The 20,293-nt window shown below is 47.9% G+C and overlaps 1 protein-coding gene and 1 pseudogene across 1 annotated transcript in view; one reads left to right on the top strand and one right to left on the bottom strand.

The window, feature by feature from the left end:
- ANXA2 (annexin A2) overlaps nt 1–11,912 on the top strand; it is a 44,070-nt gene extending 32,158 nt beyond the window's left edge. The window contains exons 6-13 of the mRNA XM_027123187.1: nt 2,430–2,520; nt 3,464–3,543; nt 5,159–5,218; nt 7,163–7,256; nt 7,892–7,987; nt 9,000–9,058; nt 10,182–10,304; nt 11,540–11,912. Of these exons, the coding sequence (XP_026978988.1) occupies nt 2,430–2,520; nt 3,464–3,543; nt 5,159–5,218; nt 7,163–7,256; nt 7,892–7,987; nt 9,000–9,058; nt 10,182–10,304; nt 11,540–11,599 (663 nt within the window). The 3' untranslated portion in view covers nt 11,600–11,912. The remainder of the gene's footprint in view (nt 1–2,429; nt 2,521–3,463; nt 3,544–5,158; nt 5,219–7,162; nt 7,257–7,891; nt 7,988–8,999; nt 9,059–10,181; nt 10,305–11,539) is intronic.
- A 4,660-nt stretch (nt 11,913–16,572) lies between these two features.
- Nucleotides 16,573–20,013, bottom strand: LOC113629353 (dual specificity protein phosphatase 5 pseudogene; annotated as a pseudogene).
- Nucleotides 20,014–20,293: the final 280 nt, after the last annotated feature.

Below are 20,293 nucleotides of genomic sequence, written 5' to 3'. Positions count from 1 at the left end.
TCACCAGCTAATGTCACAGTTCAGTTGTCATCCCTTCCCCCACAGAGCACCTCGAGAGGGAGGCAGCTTACCACTGGGTATTTCCAGGGCCCAGAAGTTGATAGCTCAGGGCTGCTGAAAGATTTGCTCTGAAATCAGTTTTCCAGCTTGGCCCAAGCTGTGCTCAGTTTCTTTGAGCAGACTTGCTCTGAGTTTTCTAAGTAGACTATATTGGACAGAATGATAAAATGTCAACAACACTTAATGATCCTGTTTAATAAAAAGAACACTGAAAACACTCAGTCTTGGGACCTTTGGAACCATGGATGAGCTGGCCTCTCCTAGGTTTCTTCTGACCATCATCACTTCAAATCAGTTTATCTTATTTTTGCCAAGAATTCATTTAGTTGTGATTTGTGCAATTTTATAAGTATCTGTTACTAGGTATTAGTGACTTGAAACAGACCTGCTTGAGCTGTCAATCACCATTGTAATCTATGTAATTGGGCCCAATGAAAGGTGCTTTGACTGCTAGATCTTTGACCTTGTGCCAGCTCTTCCATTAGCTATCACAGCTGAGTACCCTTCTGAAATCCATAAAGCTTGGAGTGACATGAACTGAACTATGCTTTAAAAAAAAATCTGTTTTGACTTCTGGCAATACCAGTGGCAATATCTGCCGTATGTTACAGTAGACGTTGCCCTTGTGATGGGAACTGTGGACAGTCTGTGGAGAGCCTGGGCCAAGTTTGAAATCGCCAAGGTCACCTTTAAATATAGAGGAAAAAATGCTATTAGAGTTCTCTGATATTAACATGGGTATATCAGTGATGAAAGAAAACAAATCTTCTATTGCTATACCTGTTCTACGTTTCAACAGTGTCAGGATAATAGCATTTCTTCCAATGCATGAGTTATTTTTAGACTCTATTACATATCCTTGAGATTGAAAAACTGCCCTCTAAAATATTTGAAGATACTTGGTAATCTCTTTATAATATCTGTATAGAATGTTGTGTAGACCTTTGGCTAAGAAGGGAAGAAATTTTGGCTTTGCCAGCACCTCTACAAATCATGATTAAAAACTCTGGGAGGAAGAGGCCTTGGCTCAGATTAGATGAGGAATAAAATTCAAAATTAACTATTCACCTGAGGCTTAGCTTCTATAAACCACTGTTTTAGGGGCATATAAACTCTAATAAGTTTAATTAATCGCTGACACACTTTTCATGTGGATAAGTAAGTTTCTTATTGTATTAACACCTCATAATTGATTTACATTTTAAACAGTTGTCATTCTACTTAGTTCAAAGTGATATTTCCATACTCGGAAAGACAAGTATTAGAGAATCCTGATTATTAAATCTTGACTTTGATCATGAAGCCAGCTTTGAAATACAAGTTTCATTGGGTCCTTTCAAGCTCTCTGGCATGGCAGCTCGGAAGTGTATGTATTAAATTTGAATAGATCACCCATCAAATTCTTCCTCCTTCCTAAAGTGTTGGTGTCTGGGTTTACCTGGCGCTTCATTATTTCCTTTTGCTTCTCTAAAATGCCCGAAGAGTGCATTGCACTCGAGCAAAAATGGAAGTACAAGAATGAAATTTTTAACACTAACCCAATTTTACATTTCAAAGAGGTAAAGCTAAAAAATTTATCTTACCTATACCTTTCCCTCGTAAAAGACTTACTCCAATCTAATGATGCTGGCTGCACATGACAGCATAAAATCTCTGTGTTCCTTTGTTTTAAATTTCTGAGCAGAATTGTACAATAAAGAAAATTATTTCTCATCTATTAAAGTAATGGCCGATTGTTAGAGAAGTTGAAAAATAAAGAAACATAGGGAGACGATAAAGTTATTCAGTTTATCAACCCATCGCCAAAAGGCAACCACTTTTAACATTTTGGTGTATTCCATTGCTGTCTCTTCCCATTTCACTATATGTTTATATATAGTGGAAAAAAATTTTTTTAATGTAGTTGAGCTAATAAAAACATGTCAGTTAAACCATCTTTTATTTTGATGAAGCTTTTTTTTTTTTTTTTTTTTTTGCGGTACGGGGGCCTCTCACTGTTGTGGCCTCTCCCGTTGCGGAGCACAGGCTCTGGACGCACAGGCTCAGCAGCCATGGCTCACGGGCCCAGCCACATCACGGCATGCAGGATCCTCCCAGACCGGGGCACGAATCCGCGTCCCCTGCATCGGCAGGCGGACTTTCAACCACTGCGCCACCAGGGAAGCCCATTGATGAAGCAGTATTTTAAAGGAATAGAATATAACTTTACCTTGTGCTGAGGAATGCAGTACAGATCCCTCAGGAGGAATGCAGGAGGGGGCGTGCTACACACCCAGTCTGTGTGTGTAGTTTACCTGACTGAGATTAGGGAAGTGGGCTAATAGCCTGGAGGGCTTTCCTTGCTGATGTCTGCAATGCCTGGTTCGCAGGGGCTGGGGACCGATGAGGACTCCCTCATTGAGATCATCTGCTCGAGGACCAACCAGGAGCTGCAGGAAATCAACAGAGTCTACAAGGAAAGTGAGTAGCCCCAGTTCTGTGGTGCACCCTCTCAGCCCTGTTTCTGTGACCCCCATCCTGGCCTGCGGGGCTGGTGTTCAGGATAGGGTGCCTGGATTACTTGTGGAGAAATGCTTGCCACCTGGACCGTCCAGGGGTCTGCTCTGTTCCAGGTCCCTCTCCTCCATCTCCTGATGGCCTGGGTTTTGATGATGACGCTCCCCTAGAACTAATACAAAAGGATATACGGGAGCGAAAGCAGAGAAAACAAACAAAAAAGAAAAAAGAGATCTGGTGGGGAGAAGTAGAAAGTATTTTACGTGGATTTCTTGGAATGGGTGCTGTCCAGTTTCTGCTGAGGAGGTTCCCAGCTCTTGACTGGATCACTGTTGCAAGAGGCGCGTGGACCTTTGTGCACCAAGCAGTGTAGGAGACCCGGGTGGAGTAAATGATGCAGCTTACATGTGTACGTGGTACCACTACATTTAAACAGAGATGCTATTTTGAATAATAAAGTACAAAGTCATTGAAAAGTACTCTTTAATTCTTACTAGTTTTTGCCATTGTGCATTTTCTCGATCAGTAGATAATAAACCGCCGTTGTGTATGTGTGTGTGTGTGTGTGTAGTCCTCCAAATTTTTTAATGATCCAAATAAGTATAGTCAAGAAGTTTGGGAACCAGTATTTCAGCTACCCAGGAAGTCACTGATCAAAGATGAGCTTGAAGATCCCTGGTCTGATCCTGCTCTGCGTGTCCCTTGTCACTGATAATAGCACTGGTTCTGATTTTATGAGGGTAAAGATCATTCCAGAGAGTCCACCTCCTTTGGGTGGGTACCTCCATGCTGCCACAGCTGTTTCTGCTTTTTAGAGGCTTAGTGGGCAGGGGATAAGTGGGACGGGTGGCTGGCTGGCTGCACAGGCAGGAAGCATCAAACCAGATATGTTGTTTTGTTTTCCAAGTGTACAAGACCGATCTGGAGAAGGATATCGTTTCTGACACGTCTGGTGACTTCCGCAAGCTGATGGTCGCCCTCTCGAAGGTTGGTTTCCAGTTTATTTCTTTGTCCTTGCTTCCTCCCAAGGCAAGTTGCGCGCCTCATTTTATACCTGGGAACGAATTAACTCAGTCTTCTGTGCCTGCATCAGAAATTCCAGCTGCATTTTCGACAGTGGGTTTGCACTGTCACTGCAGAGCTGTCATTTTTGTATAATAGGATTTCTTATCCTGCAAAACCGTATGGTCAGGTGGACTTTGGGGCCAGAGGAGGAAGAAGCGGCTCTCAGCTCCTGGCCTGGATTTACGTGCCAGCCCTCACTGTGACTCGGGGAAGGTCATTTTGCCCCTATCTGTGGTCACATAGGACCCAGGGGCAAGTGACCCTCTTGTTTCTTTCACTTGCTTTCATTTCTTAAGAGACGGTTTGCCCAGGTAGTGGTTTCCCTGAAGAGGTCTTTGCTTGTTTGCTAATGTTAACACATTAATGTGGATGAAAGGCATTTCCTTCCTTAGTCTGAGTTCTGACCCGAGTGCAGTTTAATGTGTATTAGCTGGGCGAGGGAAGAGGAATTTTCCCCTGGGAACCCTGATGACAAATGGTCGATGGGCATGCTGTGTCCTGCCCACGCACCTCTCCATCACCATAACAGCTCCGTACTCCCCTCCCCAGCTCACTTCTCTACCACGTGCCCTGCATACCGCCACCCACCCATCTTTTTTTTTTTTTTTTTTTTTGGGTTCCCGGGCCCCTCCCTTTTTTGGCCTCTCCCGTTTCAGAGCAACAGGCTCCCGACGCGCAGGCTCAGCGGCCATGGCTCACGGGCCCAGCCGCTCCGCAGCATGTGAGATCTTCCCAGACCGGGGTACGAACCCGTGTCCCCTGCATCGGCAGGCAGACTCTCAACCACTGTGCCACCAGGGAAGCCCCCACCCATCTTTTTGAAATCCACTTGCACCAAGCTCCTGATCAACAGACATTTCTGCTGCATCAAATCCAAACTCTCAACTGCCTTTAAGTGTCTTCTGTCCGCTGGCCCTCCCTAACTTAGTCCTCCTCGCTAGGCTTCCCTCCCGCTCACCTTCTCCTCTGCTGGGTGCACATCACTCCCCTGTACCGCTCCTCCTGTGCGGAATGGCTTCTCCTGCTTCCCACTGCCAGCCTCATCTGATGGAGCCTTTGCGCTTTGCCTCAGCAGTACCCCATTGTCCACAGACTTTGCTGACGATTCTGCCCGACAGACTTCTGCCTTCTTTTGCATTTCACGTCTACTTAGAGCCACAGATACTGTGTTGTTTTACCATTTATTCCATGCGTATTTCTCCATCTGGGCTGTGAACTCTCTGAAGGAAGGAGCTAAATATCATTACCTTTTTTAGGGGGAGGAGGGTAGATTCTGTAAGGTGCTTAGCCCAGAACTGGGTAACAAGAGGGTATAGCCCCCACTTCACTGCCTCAATTATTGTAACAATCCTTGGTCTTACCTAGACTTTTTGTTTTTAACCTAGACTTTTAAGTGAAGAAAAATTTCAGGAGGGTGTTTATTCAGTAAATAGTGGCTTACATGAGTTGGGGAGAAAATAACATTTTCAGTTTTAAAATGTACAAAGAAATACATTTGATGTTCTTAATTTTTTTTTTTTTTTTTTTTTTCCTGTAGGGTCGAAGAGCAGAGGATGGCTCCGTCATTGATTATGAACTGATTGACCAAGATGCCCGGGTCAGTGCCAAGCTTCTTGGTGTTCGGGGTTTTGTTTCCTAGTCTCTGGATAGTGGGTATAGTTATCCATCCTGCATAACAAATTACCTCAAACTCAGTGGCTTAGAACAACAAGCATTTATTATCTCAGTTTCTGTGGGTCAGGAACTGGGAAGTGGCTCAGGACTTCTCCTGAGGTTGGAGACCAAGTGTGGACCAGGGCTGCGTCATCTGAGGGCCTGACAGCTTCAGGAGGATGTAGTAGTCCCCCACCCATGTGACTGTTGGCAGGAGGCCTTACTCTTTTTCCACGTGGGCCTCTCGAAGGGGTTGCTTGAGTGTCCTCACAGATGGCAGCTGGCTCTCCCCAGAGTGAGTGATCCAAGAGACACAGCCAGGAGGAAGCCAGGTGCCTTTTATGGTGTAATCTCAAGAGTCACACACACTGTCACTTCTGTCGCGCTCTGTTCATTAGAGGCGAGTCACTAGGTCTAGCTTCCAGTCAGTGGGAGGGGAAGTAGGCTCCACGTTTGGAAGGGAGGAAGGTCAAAGAATTTGTGGGCTTCGTTTTCACTTTCTGGAAGCTGCGGTTATAACGGGATATACCCTTATAATGCTGGTGTCAGTTACAGGTCAATTTCTGACTCACATTTGCTCATCTAGGCTTTGCTTGTTTCTGCAGGGTGTGATGCTGGTGTTCACACTGGTGGGCATTTGCTACAAACACACACTAATAGAATTCACAGCACAGAACAGTGGGAGGAGATGGTAGAGGCACAGGCGGGGATAGGAAGGCTTACTGCCCTTGGTGGTGGGGGAAGAGGTGAGAGAGGCAGAGGCCCTTCCTTCTTTTCTGGCTGAATAGAACTGCTGGTTCTCATTCCATAATCATCCAGAACTATTTGTGAAGCTGATTCAGATCACTGTGAACTACATGCCTTTCCCAGACGGTCGACAGCTGTCTCGAAGTATTTCATAAGAGCTGAAGAACAAAATCAATTTTAATCCGTTTTAGTTTTAAAATTCAGTATATTTCACATAGCCCACTTAGCAGGAGGTAGAAAAGGGTTTTTTTAATTTATTTTTTATTAAATTTATTTGTTTTTGGCTGCGTTGGGTCTTCTTTACTGTGCGGGCTTTCTCTAGTTGCGGTGAGCAGGGCCTTCTGTTGTTGCGGAACATGGTCTCTAGGCGCGCGGGCTTCAGTACTTGTGGCTCCCGGGCTCTAGAGCGCAGGCTCAGTAGTTGTGGCGCACGGGCTTAGTTGCTCCACAGCATGTGGGATCTTCCCGGACTAGGGCTCGAACCCATGTCCCCTGCATTGGCAGGCGGATTCTTAACCGCTGCGCCATCAGGGAAGTCCCTAGAAAAGGGTTTTGCAGCTCCCAGATAGTGGATGGTCACTGAATAAGTATTGGCTCTTGCATAAGCCTTTCTCCCTCCTTCCCTGCCATTCTTAGTGTCACTTATAGCCCCTAAATTTTCCAGAAACTGAAAATGTGATTGGACCAGCTTTTTTTTTTGTTTTCAGCTCCGTCATTTCCGGAGTCTCTAGGAATTCTGGGGGTGGGTATGTGACTTGTAGCTGTCTTCAGTAGATGACCAGTAGTTGATGTGCTATTGAACGTGCCGAATGGAGGAGAGCTGGGTGTGCCAATGAGCGTTGGCTCGTCCTTCCGTATATGAGTAGAGGTTCTTGGTCATCCCTTCGGTGTTCAGGGAAGGAGATTTCTACAGCATCACCCTCACGAACAACCTCCTGTCATGCTGTATGTCTGTGCTTCAGGAAGACTGCTCTTAAGACTTTTGACCTAAACAGCACATTTTTCCTGTGTCTGCAGTGCAATTGTCCTTTCTCATTTTGGCGTTCTGAATGTATAGGTTTTGGGGTTTTGTGCGTGACGGGTTTTTAATGACCTTGCTCTGGACTGTGGAATTAACTTTCGTGGTTGGTTGTGCTCGTAGGAACTCTACGATGCTGGCGTGAAGAGGAAAGGAACTGATGTTCCCAAGTGGATCAGCATCATGACCGAGCGGAGTGTGTGCCACCTCCAGAAAGGTGAGTGCTGTGCTGGGGAGGTCTTAGAGCACCAGGGACAAACCGGAGGGCCCTCTCCAGTGGGCCAGCTGGGTGTCTGTGTTGGGGCTCGGGTCTGCCAGAACAGAGTACACTCCCCGCTTTGTACCCTCTCATCTCACCCATTTTTCCTCACCAAGTCCATTCATCCTTCTTTCCCATTTTGGATCGTTTTTTTCCCCTACATCCTTCTCATGTTTGGTGCTTTGTTGTGCTGCCTCTTCTCGTCTGGATCCTTTTATCTTGCTGTATCTGTTGAAGTAATGGACTTAGTTGGGTGCTATGTACTGTTTCTCGTGGCCCAGAGAAAGTGGGTTCCACGCCAGAGAGATGAAGATGGTCAAAACATGAGGCTGGGGCAGTGCCATTCAGGACAGGTGCACGGTACGGCTGTCCCAGGGCACCTGGTACAGTGTCAGCTCTGGTCTGCATGGCAGTCCCTAACCCTCTAGGACACTATGATTATCATCATCTGTGTGTGTGTGTGTGTGTGTGTGTGTGTGTGTGTGTGTGTGTGTGTGTGTGTGTGTGTGTGTGTGATGCAAAACCGTGTGGGTAACCATTGATAGCTTTGACTAGTGGCTCTGTTATAATAATTATCTGTTGCTTTTCTTTAGTATTTGAAAGGTACAAGAGCTACAGCCCTTATGACATGCTGGAGAGCATCAAGATGGAGGTTAAAGGAGACCTGGAAAATGCTTTCCTGAACCTGGGTAAGCAGGTGTGGCCCCCCCATCCCTAGTGGACATCAGCTTTCAGTCAGCTAGCTGTGCTGAAGCAGAAGTAACAAATGGCCATCCTGTTAATTCAAGTGGCTTTGGGAGACATGAGACATGGCTGCTTTACATGATTTGGGTAGTTTCATAATCTTCACCGTATGAATTTAAGTTAGGGAACTGAAAAAGGGCTTACGTTGGTAGAATGGAGCGTTGCCCAGGAGGAATAAGACAACCAGAGAGGGCTTCCCTGGTGGCGCAGTGGTTGAGAGTCCGCCTGCCGATGCAGGGGACACGGGTTCGTGCCCCGGTCCGGGAAGATCCCACGTGCCGCGGAGCGGCTGGGCCCGTGAGCCATGGCCGCTGAGCCTGCACGTCCGGGGCCTGTGCTCCGCAACGGGAGAGGCCACAACAGTGAGAGGCCCGTGTACCACAAAAAAAAAAGAAAAGATAACCAGAGAAAGGGCTCTCTCCATTGGGGGAACTCACACATCCATTTGGGTTTCTGCATTGCTCAGAGTCCCCTGGTTTAAGAGCACAGTTGGGGGACTTCCCTGGTGGCACAGGGGCTAAGAATCCGTCTGCCAATGCAGGGGACATGGGTTCGAGCCCTGGTACGGGAAGATCCCACGTGCCACGGAGCAACTAAGCCCGTGCGCCACCACTACTGAAGCCCGTGGGCCTAAAGCCCCTGCTCCCCAACAAGAGAAGCCACCGCAATGAGAAGCCCGCGCACCACAATGAAGAGTGGCCCCCGCTCGCCGCAACTAGAGGAAGCCCGCCTGCAGCAACAAAGACCCAGCGCAGCCAAAAATAAATAATATATAAATTTATTAAAAAAAAAAGCACAGCTGGCTGATTCAGAGGATTCCTGGTTTTCCCTGAGCGTTTCCCATTTTGCAGAGCCCATTCCTGTTAGGTCTGGTCATCTGGTGGTGCCCCAGGTCAGGGCTTCGCCCCCTACTGGTGGAGGAGAGAGGAGTTACTGACCCTTTTCTTCTCTCCACAGTGCAGTGCATTCAGAACAAGCCCCTGTATTTTGCTGACAGACTGTACGACTCCATGAAGGTAAGGGCAACTGGCCGAGAGGTCCATGTTTCCACACTAGGCTTTTTCTTCCTTTGTGCCCCAGACGAAAGCTCCTGACTAGTGGATGGAGGAAGGGACCCCACTGTCTAGGTGCAGGAACACACTAGTCAGCTCTGCTTTTATGTGACAGGTGAGAAAACCACCAATCTGTCTTCCGTTTCTCCCAACTACTTGAACACGTGTTTGTGTACAGGTAGAAAGCAAAGTGCCACGGGAGAGAGAAAAGGCTAGATGGTGATCATGTCAGATTCCTGTTCAGATTTCTCAGTGATTCCCTCCCGGTACCCCAGAGTAAGGACAGACAAGGAAAAGAGGTTCTTAAGCAACCACTAGGCAGTAGGCATTGTGCGACTTACTTTATCTTAAATCATTACCAAAACACCTGTGAGGCTTGTGTGACTCTTTTCTTTCTAGATGAGGAGAATGGAGCTTGGAAAGCTTCAGCTTGCTTGAGGTTACATAGCCCAACTTGAACTTGGGTCTGTCTGACTCCAAAGCCAGCCCTGCACTTTTCCCTTAAATGGACTGTCTCTTCCCACAGTCGCATCCCCTTTTCCACGCCTTAGATGTGCCTTGTGCCTCCTGGCTTCCAGGCCCTTGCCGCCTCTTCCTGGGTCACCCCCTTGTCCACACTGCCTCTCTCCCGTCTCCCCTCAGGTTCCATGTCAGGTATGGCCCGTTCTCTGCTCTGAGGTTCTGGATGTAAACTTTAGTGGTCCTTATTGCTTGTACCATTCAAAATGGCATAGAGCCACGGTGAGCGTGGTAGCATGGGCTCTCTAAGCCCCCGAGAGCCAGGAGCTTTGTGTTACGTACGTAAACTCGCGCACTTCCGGACCTGAGCCTTGCAGTGGTTAGCGCTCAGTTCACGTTTACTGAATGTACAGCATGGGGGCTTTGTGCCGATTTCATGCTGGTGTGTTTGGAATTCCAAGGCGCTCATTGTTCTTAAGGGAGCAGTTTTGCAGTTATCTTTGCAGTCTCTTAGAGGGCGGCATCAGGAACCCAAATGAGTTCCATGCGCAGGAGAACTCACTAGACTCTTTTTTAATGATTAACATTGTCAGCGAATTATAACTTGGAGCGTAAATTTGACTTTCAGGGCAAGGGCACTCGCGATAAGGTCCTGATTAGAATAATGATCTCCCGCAGTGAAGTGGACATGTTGAAAATCAGATGTGAATTCAAGAAAAAGTACGGCAAGTCCCTGTACTATTACATTCAGGTAAGGCCCCACCTGACCATCAGAGGGCTGGGAGTCCTGGGCAGGTGCCTGTCAGAACAATGGCAGAGGGCTTCCCTGGTGGCGCAGTGGTTGAGAGTCCGCCTGCTGATGCAGGGGACACGGGTTCGTGCCCCGGTCCGGGAGGATCCCACATGCCGCGGAGCGGCTGGGCCCGTGAGCCATGGCTGCTTAGCCTGCGCGTCCGGAGCCTGTGCTCTGCAACGGGAGAGGCCACAGCAGGGAGAGGCCCGCGTACCACAAAAAAAAAAAAAAAAAAAAAAGAACAATGGCAGAATGGCGGTTTTCTGTTTTCTAACTCCCCGGGGAAGAGATGCTAGTCATCAAATATCAGGGATTTATTTTGAAACTGCTATTAGGATTTGTCCTGGAATCTTATAGAATCAGGCAAATATTTCATATTTCCCACACATATTCTGCAGTGACAGTTGGTGCTTATGACAGTGATCCTGCAGGACTTGCTGACGTCCTGAAAAGACTTAGATCAATTTAATCTACGTTTTATTATATTTCCATTTCTTGAAACTCCTCTGTGATAAGCCTGGCAACATTTCCTCACTCAGAACTCCCATCTCTCCCCTCCCCATTTAGCCTGTCCCTGTTTTGGAGGGATAGAGTGTTCATATGTAAGAAGCAGTTGCCTTCACCGTGGTCCCTCCCACTGTGTTTAATTCAGACAGATGTTGCAAACCCCTCTTTCTGAAAGATCCTGAAAATTTCAACGTCGTGTCAGTGGTTACCAGGGATGAATTTAGAGCTGGGTTTGCTATAACTAGGTTTACTAGGGCATATGTTTAAAACTCGGGGAGGATTTAGACTCAGTAATTATTTCCTTAACTCATCAGCTTATTCCCACGTGACCTTAAGAGTCCACGAAACAACACAGTCAGGCAGGAAGGTGCCTCGCGTGTCTTCTCTGGAAGGATGTGGGCCAGGGAGAAAACAGGTGCTGTTTGCAGGACCTCAGTGCAGGAGGAGCAGACTGGGTTCTGTCCTCTGGTCACTTACCATGTTAATCCCTAGGACCCTGTGTTCTCTCTACCCTTGTGGCAATAATCTCCCCTGGGCCGCGATCCCTGAGGGTCCTCTGATGGTTTGGGTGTGTCTGGGCAGGTCCCACAGAGGCTCCATGTGCCGTGGGCCTGCTTGTGTGTTTCTGCAGAGTGTGGGTCTTTCTCCTGACCCTGAATTTCTTTTTTCTCCTTGGCCACTTACAGCAAGACACCAAGGGTGACTACCAGAAAGCGCTGCTGTACCTGTGCGGTGGGGATGACTGAAGCCCTCAATGGCCCGAGGGTCCAGGACGGCTGCTCTGCGCTCCCAGCTAACAGTTCTACACAATCAGCTTGTGGCTAACAACCCCCTTGTGCCCATCCCTGGGAGGATGACGTTAGTGCTGCCCACCTCACCTGCTCCATCCTTAGTTTAGTTGCCTAAGCATTGCCTGCCTTTCCGGTCTAGTCTCTCTTTACAGTAAAAGAAATGAACATTCCGAGGAATTGGAAGTGAAATCTATGATGTGAAACACTTTGCCTTTTGAGTACTGTGTCGTAAACAGATGAATAAACTGAATTTTTACTTTAGGAACAAGTACTTTGTTGACCTTGCTCTCAATTTAATTGTTTCAAAATCAAACGTGCTTAAGGGTTGTATCGTTGGGCCGGTAAGGCTGTCCCCTTGAGGAAGAAAGCTCTAGAAAGGAGCTGTCCGATATAGTAGCTGCTATCCAGATGCGGCTATTTACATTTAAATTTATTTAAACGAAATAATTAAAAGGTCAATTCCTCAGTCAGTCTGTCCACATTTCAGATACTCAGTATCCACGTGTGGTTAGCACCTAGCGTATTGGACGCACAGGCAGCGTACATTTTCATTATAATAGAAGGTTCTATTGCACAGGGGATGATAGTACCTATGGGGGGAAAAAATCCCAGAATGACCCCTTCATCTGCTCATCTTTATACAGGTAAGTTAGGTGAAAACAAGCTGCAGGGGCCTCAAACTGGGAAAAGGGTAGGATGGTGTGGTAGACTCCATTTAGCAAATATTCCAAGTATTCCCATAAGAATTACAGAAATCAGTAACATCCTGCCCCAGCCTCGAGGGCTCACCTGTCAGAGTCAGGCTACAGCATCCTCGTACAAGCGGTGTAACGAAAGTAGACAGGCATACAGAGAAGAAAGCGATTGGCTTTGCCTGGGAGGATTGAGAAAGATGACCCAGAGAAGAAAATGTCTGAGCCGTGCCCTAATATCTAAGGCGAAGTGTTACAGCTGGGAGGAAGCTCTCCACGAGCATTCTTACGGTTCTGATTAAAGGTAATTCATACACCTGGTTTACATTTCAAACGTCACACAGAGTCTGTGCAGTGAAAATTACATCTCCCTCCCACTCTCTTCCCAGCCAGCCAAGGGGGCCTTCCTAGAGTCACGTGGTTTCTGGTCCTTCCTTCCATGGATAGACTGTACTAAGCAGGCGTGTGTGTTGACGTACCTGTCTCCGCTCACAAGGTGAAGGTGCTGTTCATTGGCTTCTAGCCCAGGACTCTGCAGATGGCTTGCTCATACAGGTACCTTCCCTAAGCTGGGGGTAGGGCTGGGGCAGTGTTGATGACTATCCCCAAATTCTTATACTACATTTCCTCCTCGTAAGGGGTGCTGTGTCAGTCACTAATTCTTGACACCTGACTGAGGTTGGGCGCGCTTAGTGGTCTGCAGGGACTAGGCAGGTAGTGGAAATGCAGGTGTGAAATGGGCTGGTTGGACAGAAGTGGGGAGCCTGGAGAATGGAGAACACCTGCCCCACTTTCAGCCTTCAGATCCAATGAAAACAGCACCACGATAACCAAAAGATATACATCTGTGGACCGATTGATTTGCTATTTTGACCTTTGGCAGACTTGCTGTAGAAACTAAGATGGAACAGGGCTCTTCAGTCACTAGGCCCACAAAGTGCCCGTAAGGCCACTGAGATACTCTTTAAAATGCAAGTTAGGCAAAAAATAGTGTGTCTTCTCAAATGTCTCTTCCTATGCATATTAGATGTGATGCCTCCGATCCCAGAATATACTTCTCCGCGTGCTTGGGGCAGAGTTCAAGGAACTGCGTAAGAAGCGGGGAATTTCTGTCTCCCCGCACATGCTGGTGTTGCCCTCAGAAGTGGTCGGGCTCTGCGACTTCCCTGGCAGTCCAGTGGTTGAGACTCCGTGCTCCCAATGCAGGGGGCACAGGTTCGACCCCTGGTTGGGGAGCTAAGATCCTGCACACCGTGTGGCGTGGCCATGAAAACAACAAAACTGATTGGGCTGAGCAGAGGCTGTCGGGAGCGGTGTTTCAGATCACGAAGCATTCGGGCTGTTTCTTCCCACCACACAATGCGTTTCATGCAGCAGAGGGAAAGGTGGTGGAAAGAGAAGGCAGGGCTGGGCAGCCAGGGTGTGGGCAGGCTCCTGCTCTCGCCCTGCCCAGGGTGGCCTGGCCACTGGTCTGGCAGCTCTGGACCCTCCAGCAGGCGTGAGGGAATGCCCAAAAGGCAGCTTGGCGAAAGGAAGGCCCCCGGAGAACCGTTCCAAATGCTGCCTGCTGTCTCCTCTGAATGGAACAATGGCTGTCTAGTGTTTTCCAAAACTGACAGAAAGGGCACTTAGAATTTGGCCTCATCTTCTGGATTCCAGCTTGTCCTCCACAGTTAAGCTGTCCAAACCATTTCTTTTTTTTTTTAATTAAATTATTTATTTGGTTGCGCCGGGTCTTAGTTGCAGCAGGCGGGCTCCTTAGTTGCAGCACGCTTGTGGGATCTAGTTCCCTGACCTGGGATCGAACCCGGGCCCCCTGCATTGGAGACGCAGTGGAGTCCTAACCACTGCATTACCAGGGAAGTCCCCAATCCGTTTCTGGAAGTAAAGGACCGTCTGGAGATTTGACTATTCTCCCAATTTTACTTCGTCAAGAGAAGGAAAAGGGAATGCGGCAGGCTTTAACAATGGCAGCCGATAAGAAGAACTTTGTATTCTTGGAGGAGTTAAAGGTACATGCATGCAGTTTAGTCATGGAAACTTATTAAACTATGATTGTGAACAAGAAGATACGTTTTTTTTTCTCCCTGACCTGTGTGGTGGAGCAGGACAGGACTGTCACATTGCACAGCTCCAGACGGCACCCTTCACATTGTAGCCTATGTGAATGGTATGTCCCCTGGACTTATGCAGTGCACAACCTGAGCGGCCATACATGACAGCCCTATATGGTTGACCCTAGGTGTGTGTGAGATGACCTACTAAGCCTTTTTGTCACATTGTTGGCTTCCAGATTAGAGTTGGAAGATAAATCTTACTTAGAAACAGGTGGCTAAACCTTGTCTTTTCCACAGACTCTTGATCTTTGGACCCATCTTATTGGGCTATGCATCAATGACCACGCATATGAATCTTCCCAGTATGTGAAGTTCCTGTGGCGTAAATTATTAGTAAAGATAGCTAGAGCAGGGGAAACCAGGCTCACAAAGTGGCTGCATTTAGCAAGAAAAATGATTTGAGGACAGAAATCTTTTAAATCAATTTTTAGTCTTTAAATGACTCCAGTCTCCAGGCCTCTCCCCACATTTTGACAAACGGCTTTGCCTTCCCATCCACATTAGTTTATCTGACCTCCTTTTTCCATCAACTACCAAAATGAAAACTCCGCTGCAAGAGAGAGGGAGCGATTTTAAACATCCCTTAGCAATGAGGCAGAACATGCTATAGCCATCAAGTTCTAGTTGTTCATTCTGTTTATTGAAAAAAGCCTGTAGCCTGATTTCTTTTATGCGAGTACATTTGAGCAAGCAAAGTTTATAGAGATGACTTATCTCATTACATTAGAAGAGTGATTTGCTATCTCAGCATCTATAAGCAATTTTAACAGACATTTCTGGATGAAGAAAAGCTTTTGTAAATATATGCGAAAGACACGATTTCATCAAGCATTAAATTGGAGGTGCCCTGGAAAAATATTACATTTGTGCATTCAATTAGCTTGATTGTGGCTGAATTTTGTCCACTGAAGGAAGCATTTCTACAGAAAAACAGGAGCATTCCCTATGTCAGCAGGTTTCTTAAAACAGAAAACACGCTTTCCCCTTTGCAAGTCCTCTTTTGCATTTGTGCTGTTCCCAGCGATACGTCCCTAATCAGCCGTCTCAGTCTCGTTCTCCACAGTAGAGGGTAAGGGGAGAGCGAACCAGGAGCCACGTTGTTTAGGCCTTAGAGAAATCCCAACCCAACGATTCCAACATTAATAGCCTGCATCTAGTCTGAAAGCTAGGCAAGCTTGGGCAAAACTGGGACGGGTCAAGGATGGACTTAAGTTCTCCAAACTTGCCTTCCTGGTCTCTGCAGGGCCTCTCCTTTCAGGGTCTGTGGGATGCTGTTTAAATCTTGGTAGGGCTGTTAGCCCATGCCTCTTTCCTGGAAGTAAGTGTATAGGGTCAGCTTTATCTTGGAATGAAGGCTTATGTTCCCATATTACGGGAATGAAAGGAGTTAGTGAAGGAATGGGAGAATGGTTGGGATTCAAGAGGGCTTTCTTGGACCCCTGAAATCACAGTAAAGAAGTGAGCTAAGTATTTAGGATGATCACTAGCCCTTCCCTGCAACCCTTGCTGTTCTGTAGTTGAACCATCAGCTTTATATTAATAAGAAACAAACCAGAAAGGACATAATATGTCAGTGGAACCTGGTGTGGAGGTGGCTTGTTAAACAGTAGGTGAGGACAAATTACAACTTTCCCAGCTGTAATCCATTAGAGCCCAAGGCTATCGTACTTCAAGTACATTTCTAAAGATTAATACAAGGATTAGCAAGGAGTTTGGATCAGGAATACAGAAATATTTCAAACAAGTTTTAGGTTTCTATATCAGTGAGGTTGCCAGATCTCTTGGATTCTTGAGTTTTGGAAAACCATCTTGGTCTTAAAGGATCACCTTTGTCCTAATAGATATGAACTCATCTATGACTAGGAAAAATTTTAAAGTCCAGAGTGGGTCCGGTAATACAGGATCTCTCAGTCATTCACTTATTCATTTATTGACTTATTAATGTATTCAGTAGACAAGCCTACTATATGCTGGTGACTGAACTAATCACCGAGGATTGGAAGAACACGGCAACGCTGACCATGCAGAATAATAAGGGCTGTGATGGAGGTACAGGTGAGACTCTTGGGGGGGGGCGGGTCCAGAGTAAACGATTCTCACCTAGGATAAAGCATCTGGAAAGGTTTGGGGAGAGGCGATCCTTAAAGCAGGAATTTTTTTTTTTTGGTATTTTTTTCCTGACATACAGGAGGAATACAGAATCACTGTAGAAAGTTAAAAAATACAGAAAAGTATAAAGGAGAAAATCTGAATCACCTGGAACTCCAACTAGAACAAATCACTGTTAACATTTTGGCAGGACAACTTGAGACTGAGCTCTTGTTTCCTTGGCAGTAAGCTCAAGAGGAAGGAATGAGAGGCAGGTTTTCCTTCCCATCCTGAAGAGGGAGGGCTGAGTTCGAGGCAGTAGAAGTCAGGCTCCCCTTGCCTCATGGAAGAGTTAAGTGGATTTTGAGTTTTCCAAGTCCAGTTCAAGAATATGTAGGCCTGGATTGTCTAAAGGGAAGGGTTCTGGAGGAAAGGAAGAAGCGAGTAGCCTAACCCTGGCTCAGCTGGGTTCAGAGACTGAGCATGGCAGTGCCCAGGGGATGGGGACAGTACCCAGCCTCCATGCAGTGCCTGGAGTGTCCTGACCTCTGGGAAGCCTGCGTGTTTGCAGGGAATTAAAACCTTGCCCGCCGCAGTGCTGGCTCCCTCAGGGAAGGTCTTAGTGATGGTATGGTGAATGGGGAATGAGGCTCTGCCCAGTGTTAAAATCTATTTCCAGTCTTGCTCTGACTCTATACCATTTCCTCCCCGGTCACCGGGACAGCACACATCCCACGACCAACTGCTAGAAGGGAACCTCTGTACGTTTACCTTCTGACTTTTCTCCTTGTCACATTTTATGATTTACAGTATCTATTCCAGATAAATCCTAAGTATTCCAGACAGTTCAGAGCTCCATAATTTAGACCTAACTTTGTGCTTTGAAGACCCTAAGTTAGTAGGGAAAACAGGTTCCTATTAGAGTCTTAAAGCAAGAGAAGGAAGATGAAGGACGCGCTCCAGATAGCGTATTCCAAGTTGCTAGGAAAACAAAGAAACCATAGAAAATGATTTCAGAGCATAGACGAAACAAAGGAAGAGGTGGAATCAAAACTTTTCAGCTCTTCAGTGGGATAACTGCCAGTTCTGTTTTTGATATGAGGTTTCAGCATCGTTCACATGTAGCTTCTAATACGAACAGATCCAGAGTAAGGGAATGCATGTCAGCCTTATTCCTAGCCTCTGTATCCTTTGTTTCTCCCCTTGGTTGAAGTCTCCAAATCTCCACATAGAAATTCAGGCCTGTCCTGTGCCTGGTTTCAGGCCTTTGCTGGCCAGAGCATGGAGTATTTACCCAGCTTTGTCTCCCGCTTGGCATGACCCTGCTCAGTCCCGGGAAGCCCAGCTGTCCCAGGAACAGGCTACTTGCTTCTTCCTTTCACCCCAGAGCCCTCCCCTTGGAGAGAATCTGCCTCCACTGGGCTCAAGGGGTTCCAACCAGCTTATATATTCATGTCCCTACAGACCCTGCAGGTTACTCTCCTGACTAGGTGGTGATCGGTTTATGCCCTAAAGCAACAAAGACAGATACTGAGACAGCCAAAGTTAAAAAGATAAGGTGGAAATCGTGCTTCCTTCAAAATCAGTTGGCCTTGTAATTGCCTTTTCTCCTGGTCTAGCAACTGCCTTCTCCCACATGGATGCCAGTGTTTATTGCCTTATGCTTGAAATGAAAAGGCAAATTTTGACATCCAAGGACTGGTTAGTCCTGAGAGGGCAGGGGATCTGGAAGAACAGTAGTTAGTCAGCACAGGCTGTGCTCTTGAAGCAGCTTGGCTTTCCTTCCCTCTGAGAACGTATCTTCAAGGTCAGTCTGAAGTTTGCAAGCCTGGTGGCCACTCTACCCCACTGGGGCAGCCTGACAGAGGGGGCAATTCAGTACCGCACAGCCATAAAATGTCCACGAGTTTAAAAAACAAAACCACAGTTGTTCTTGGGGCTGGGCTGGTTCCCCCATTCCAGTTTTAGCAGGATGTGTATGTGGCCATGAAACTCTTGGTGAGCTCTGAGGCCGTCCAGCGGGTGGTAGGGAACGTGCAGTAGGAACCCTGCACGTCAGGGCTCAGTGTCTGCAAATGGGCTTTACATGACGAGCGGGATGCACCCTGCGGGCAGAAGGGATCCCGGGGCAGGGAGTGCGAGGCAGGATCTCAGGAAGCCAAAGCTGGGCAAGGTCACTCTCCTCCTCCTCTGGATGTGATCAGTGGCCTCCTTCAGGCGGAGCTGACATGAGCTATGCCGATGGCAGGCGAACGGGAGATCCCAGCTTCACAGTGGACCAGGACCTTGCCTTCCTTTTCCCGGACCCAGTCAGTGAAGCCTATTGCTCCTTGGAAGCAGGAGCGAATGTCAGCCGCGTGGCTGTCTAGCACAGGGATCCATTTGTAGTGCAGGTGGGCCGTGCAGGCCTGCGAGGTCCGCCGCCAGACACTCTGCAGGGCCGTGATCACGTGCAGGGTGGCGAGGAACCGGCACTTGGATGCTTGGTGGGTACTTTCAAGGTGGAGGAACAGAGGGATTGCACCTGGGCCGCCGTGGTCCTAAGGCGGCCGGTAGCTGAGGTTGAGCACTGGTTTCCCACACTGGCTGATGAGCGCGCTCTCGTTTCAGTCTCCTCTGGTGAAATGGGTTTTACAGCCACGCAGCACTCGGGAATATTCCGAGTGGAAAGCCTCCTACCCTCGCCTGTAAGAAGCACACCTGCCGGCGAGCAGGCAGGGCGGGGAGCAGCGAGGCTGGCGGGACGCGCACCGCGGTCTCCTCGGCACCCCCCGCCGCGCGCGCGCCCTCTGTCGGGCAGCACGAGCGCGCCGCCGAGGGGAGACCTGCGTGAGGCGAGCCGCGCACGCTCGAGGGGGCAAGGCGTGGGGTGGGGGTGGGCGTGCGCGTGGTCCCGCCCCCACCCACGCCGCACGCAGGTGCCCAGGCCCCGTGCACGCAGGCGAGGCTCCGGGCGAGCGGGGCGTGGCTGCGCGGGCCGGCAGCTCCGCTCGCGTTTCCCGTCTCGGACGCTCGGCGTTCCGCCGGCTCCTCGCCGACCCCTGGAGTCGGGCCGAGGAGTTTTCAACGGAGTCTGAGGAAACTCAATGTGCAGCGTTACAGGAAACTAAATATAAGACGTTTAACTGGAAGAGCCAGGTAAGATGGGTCATTTGACCCTTGAACCACGCGGGGGTTAGGGGCACTGACCTCCCGTGGAGTCGAAAATCCTCTCATGCTCAGTCTCTGCCTCAAAAACAGGAATTGGTAAACGACTCACCCAAGGGCTGGAAGCTCAAACAGTTTGGTTAGGATGTGGATTCAAGCTCTAGTTCTTTTGATTCCGCATAATGTGATCTCTAATTGAACGCAGGCTTTTCCCCACACTTACTTAACGTAAAGGTCTGTATAATGAAAATACAGGTGCTGTATTTGTTGGAAAAAAACTCCGTGTAAGTGGACCCGCACAGTTCAAACGGCAGTTCAAACCCATGTTACTCAAGGGTCAACTGTATTTTAGGATGGAACTCTGGCTTAGATATCAGAAGTTGTTGAGGGCTCCCTCTCAGAGGTGAGTTAAATCATCAGTCATTTTCTATCCCCACCCTCAATAAAGAATACAGGTTTGGAGTGTCTAGATCCGGGTCTGCTGCTGTAAGTCAGATGACTGCAATTAAGTGATAATAGTAAAAACTATACGGAATATCAGGCTGCCTAGATTCAGGGGAGTTTTGCTCCCACAAGATCAGAAAACATGCAAAAGGCCAGGAAGC

Source organism: Aethalodelphis obliquidens, unplaced genomic scaffold, assembly GCF_003676395.1.
Source record: "Aethalodelphis obliquidens isolate GAN/ISIS:26980383/991018 unplaced genomic scaffold, ASM367639v1 scaffold26, whole genome shotgun sequence".
NCBI classification, from domain to species: Eukaryota; Metazoa; Chordata; class Mammalia; order Artiodactyla; family Delphinidae; genus Aethalodelphis; species Aethalodelphis obliquidens.
The sequence above is the reverse complement of the archived record's forward strand: the minus strand, read 5'-3'. Positions and strand labels throughout refer to the sequence as shown.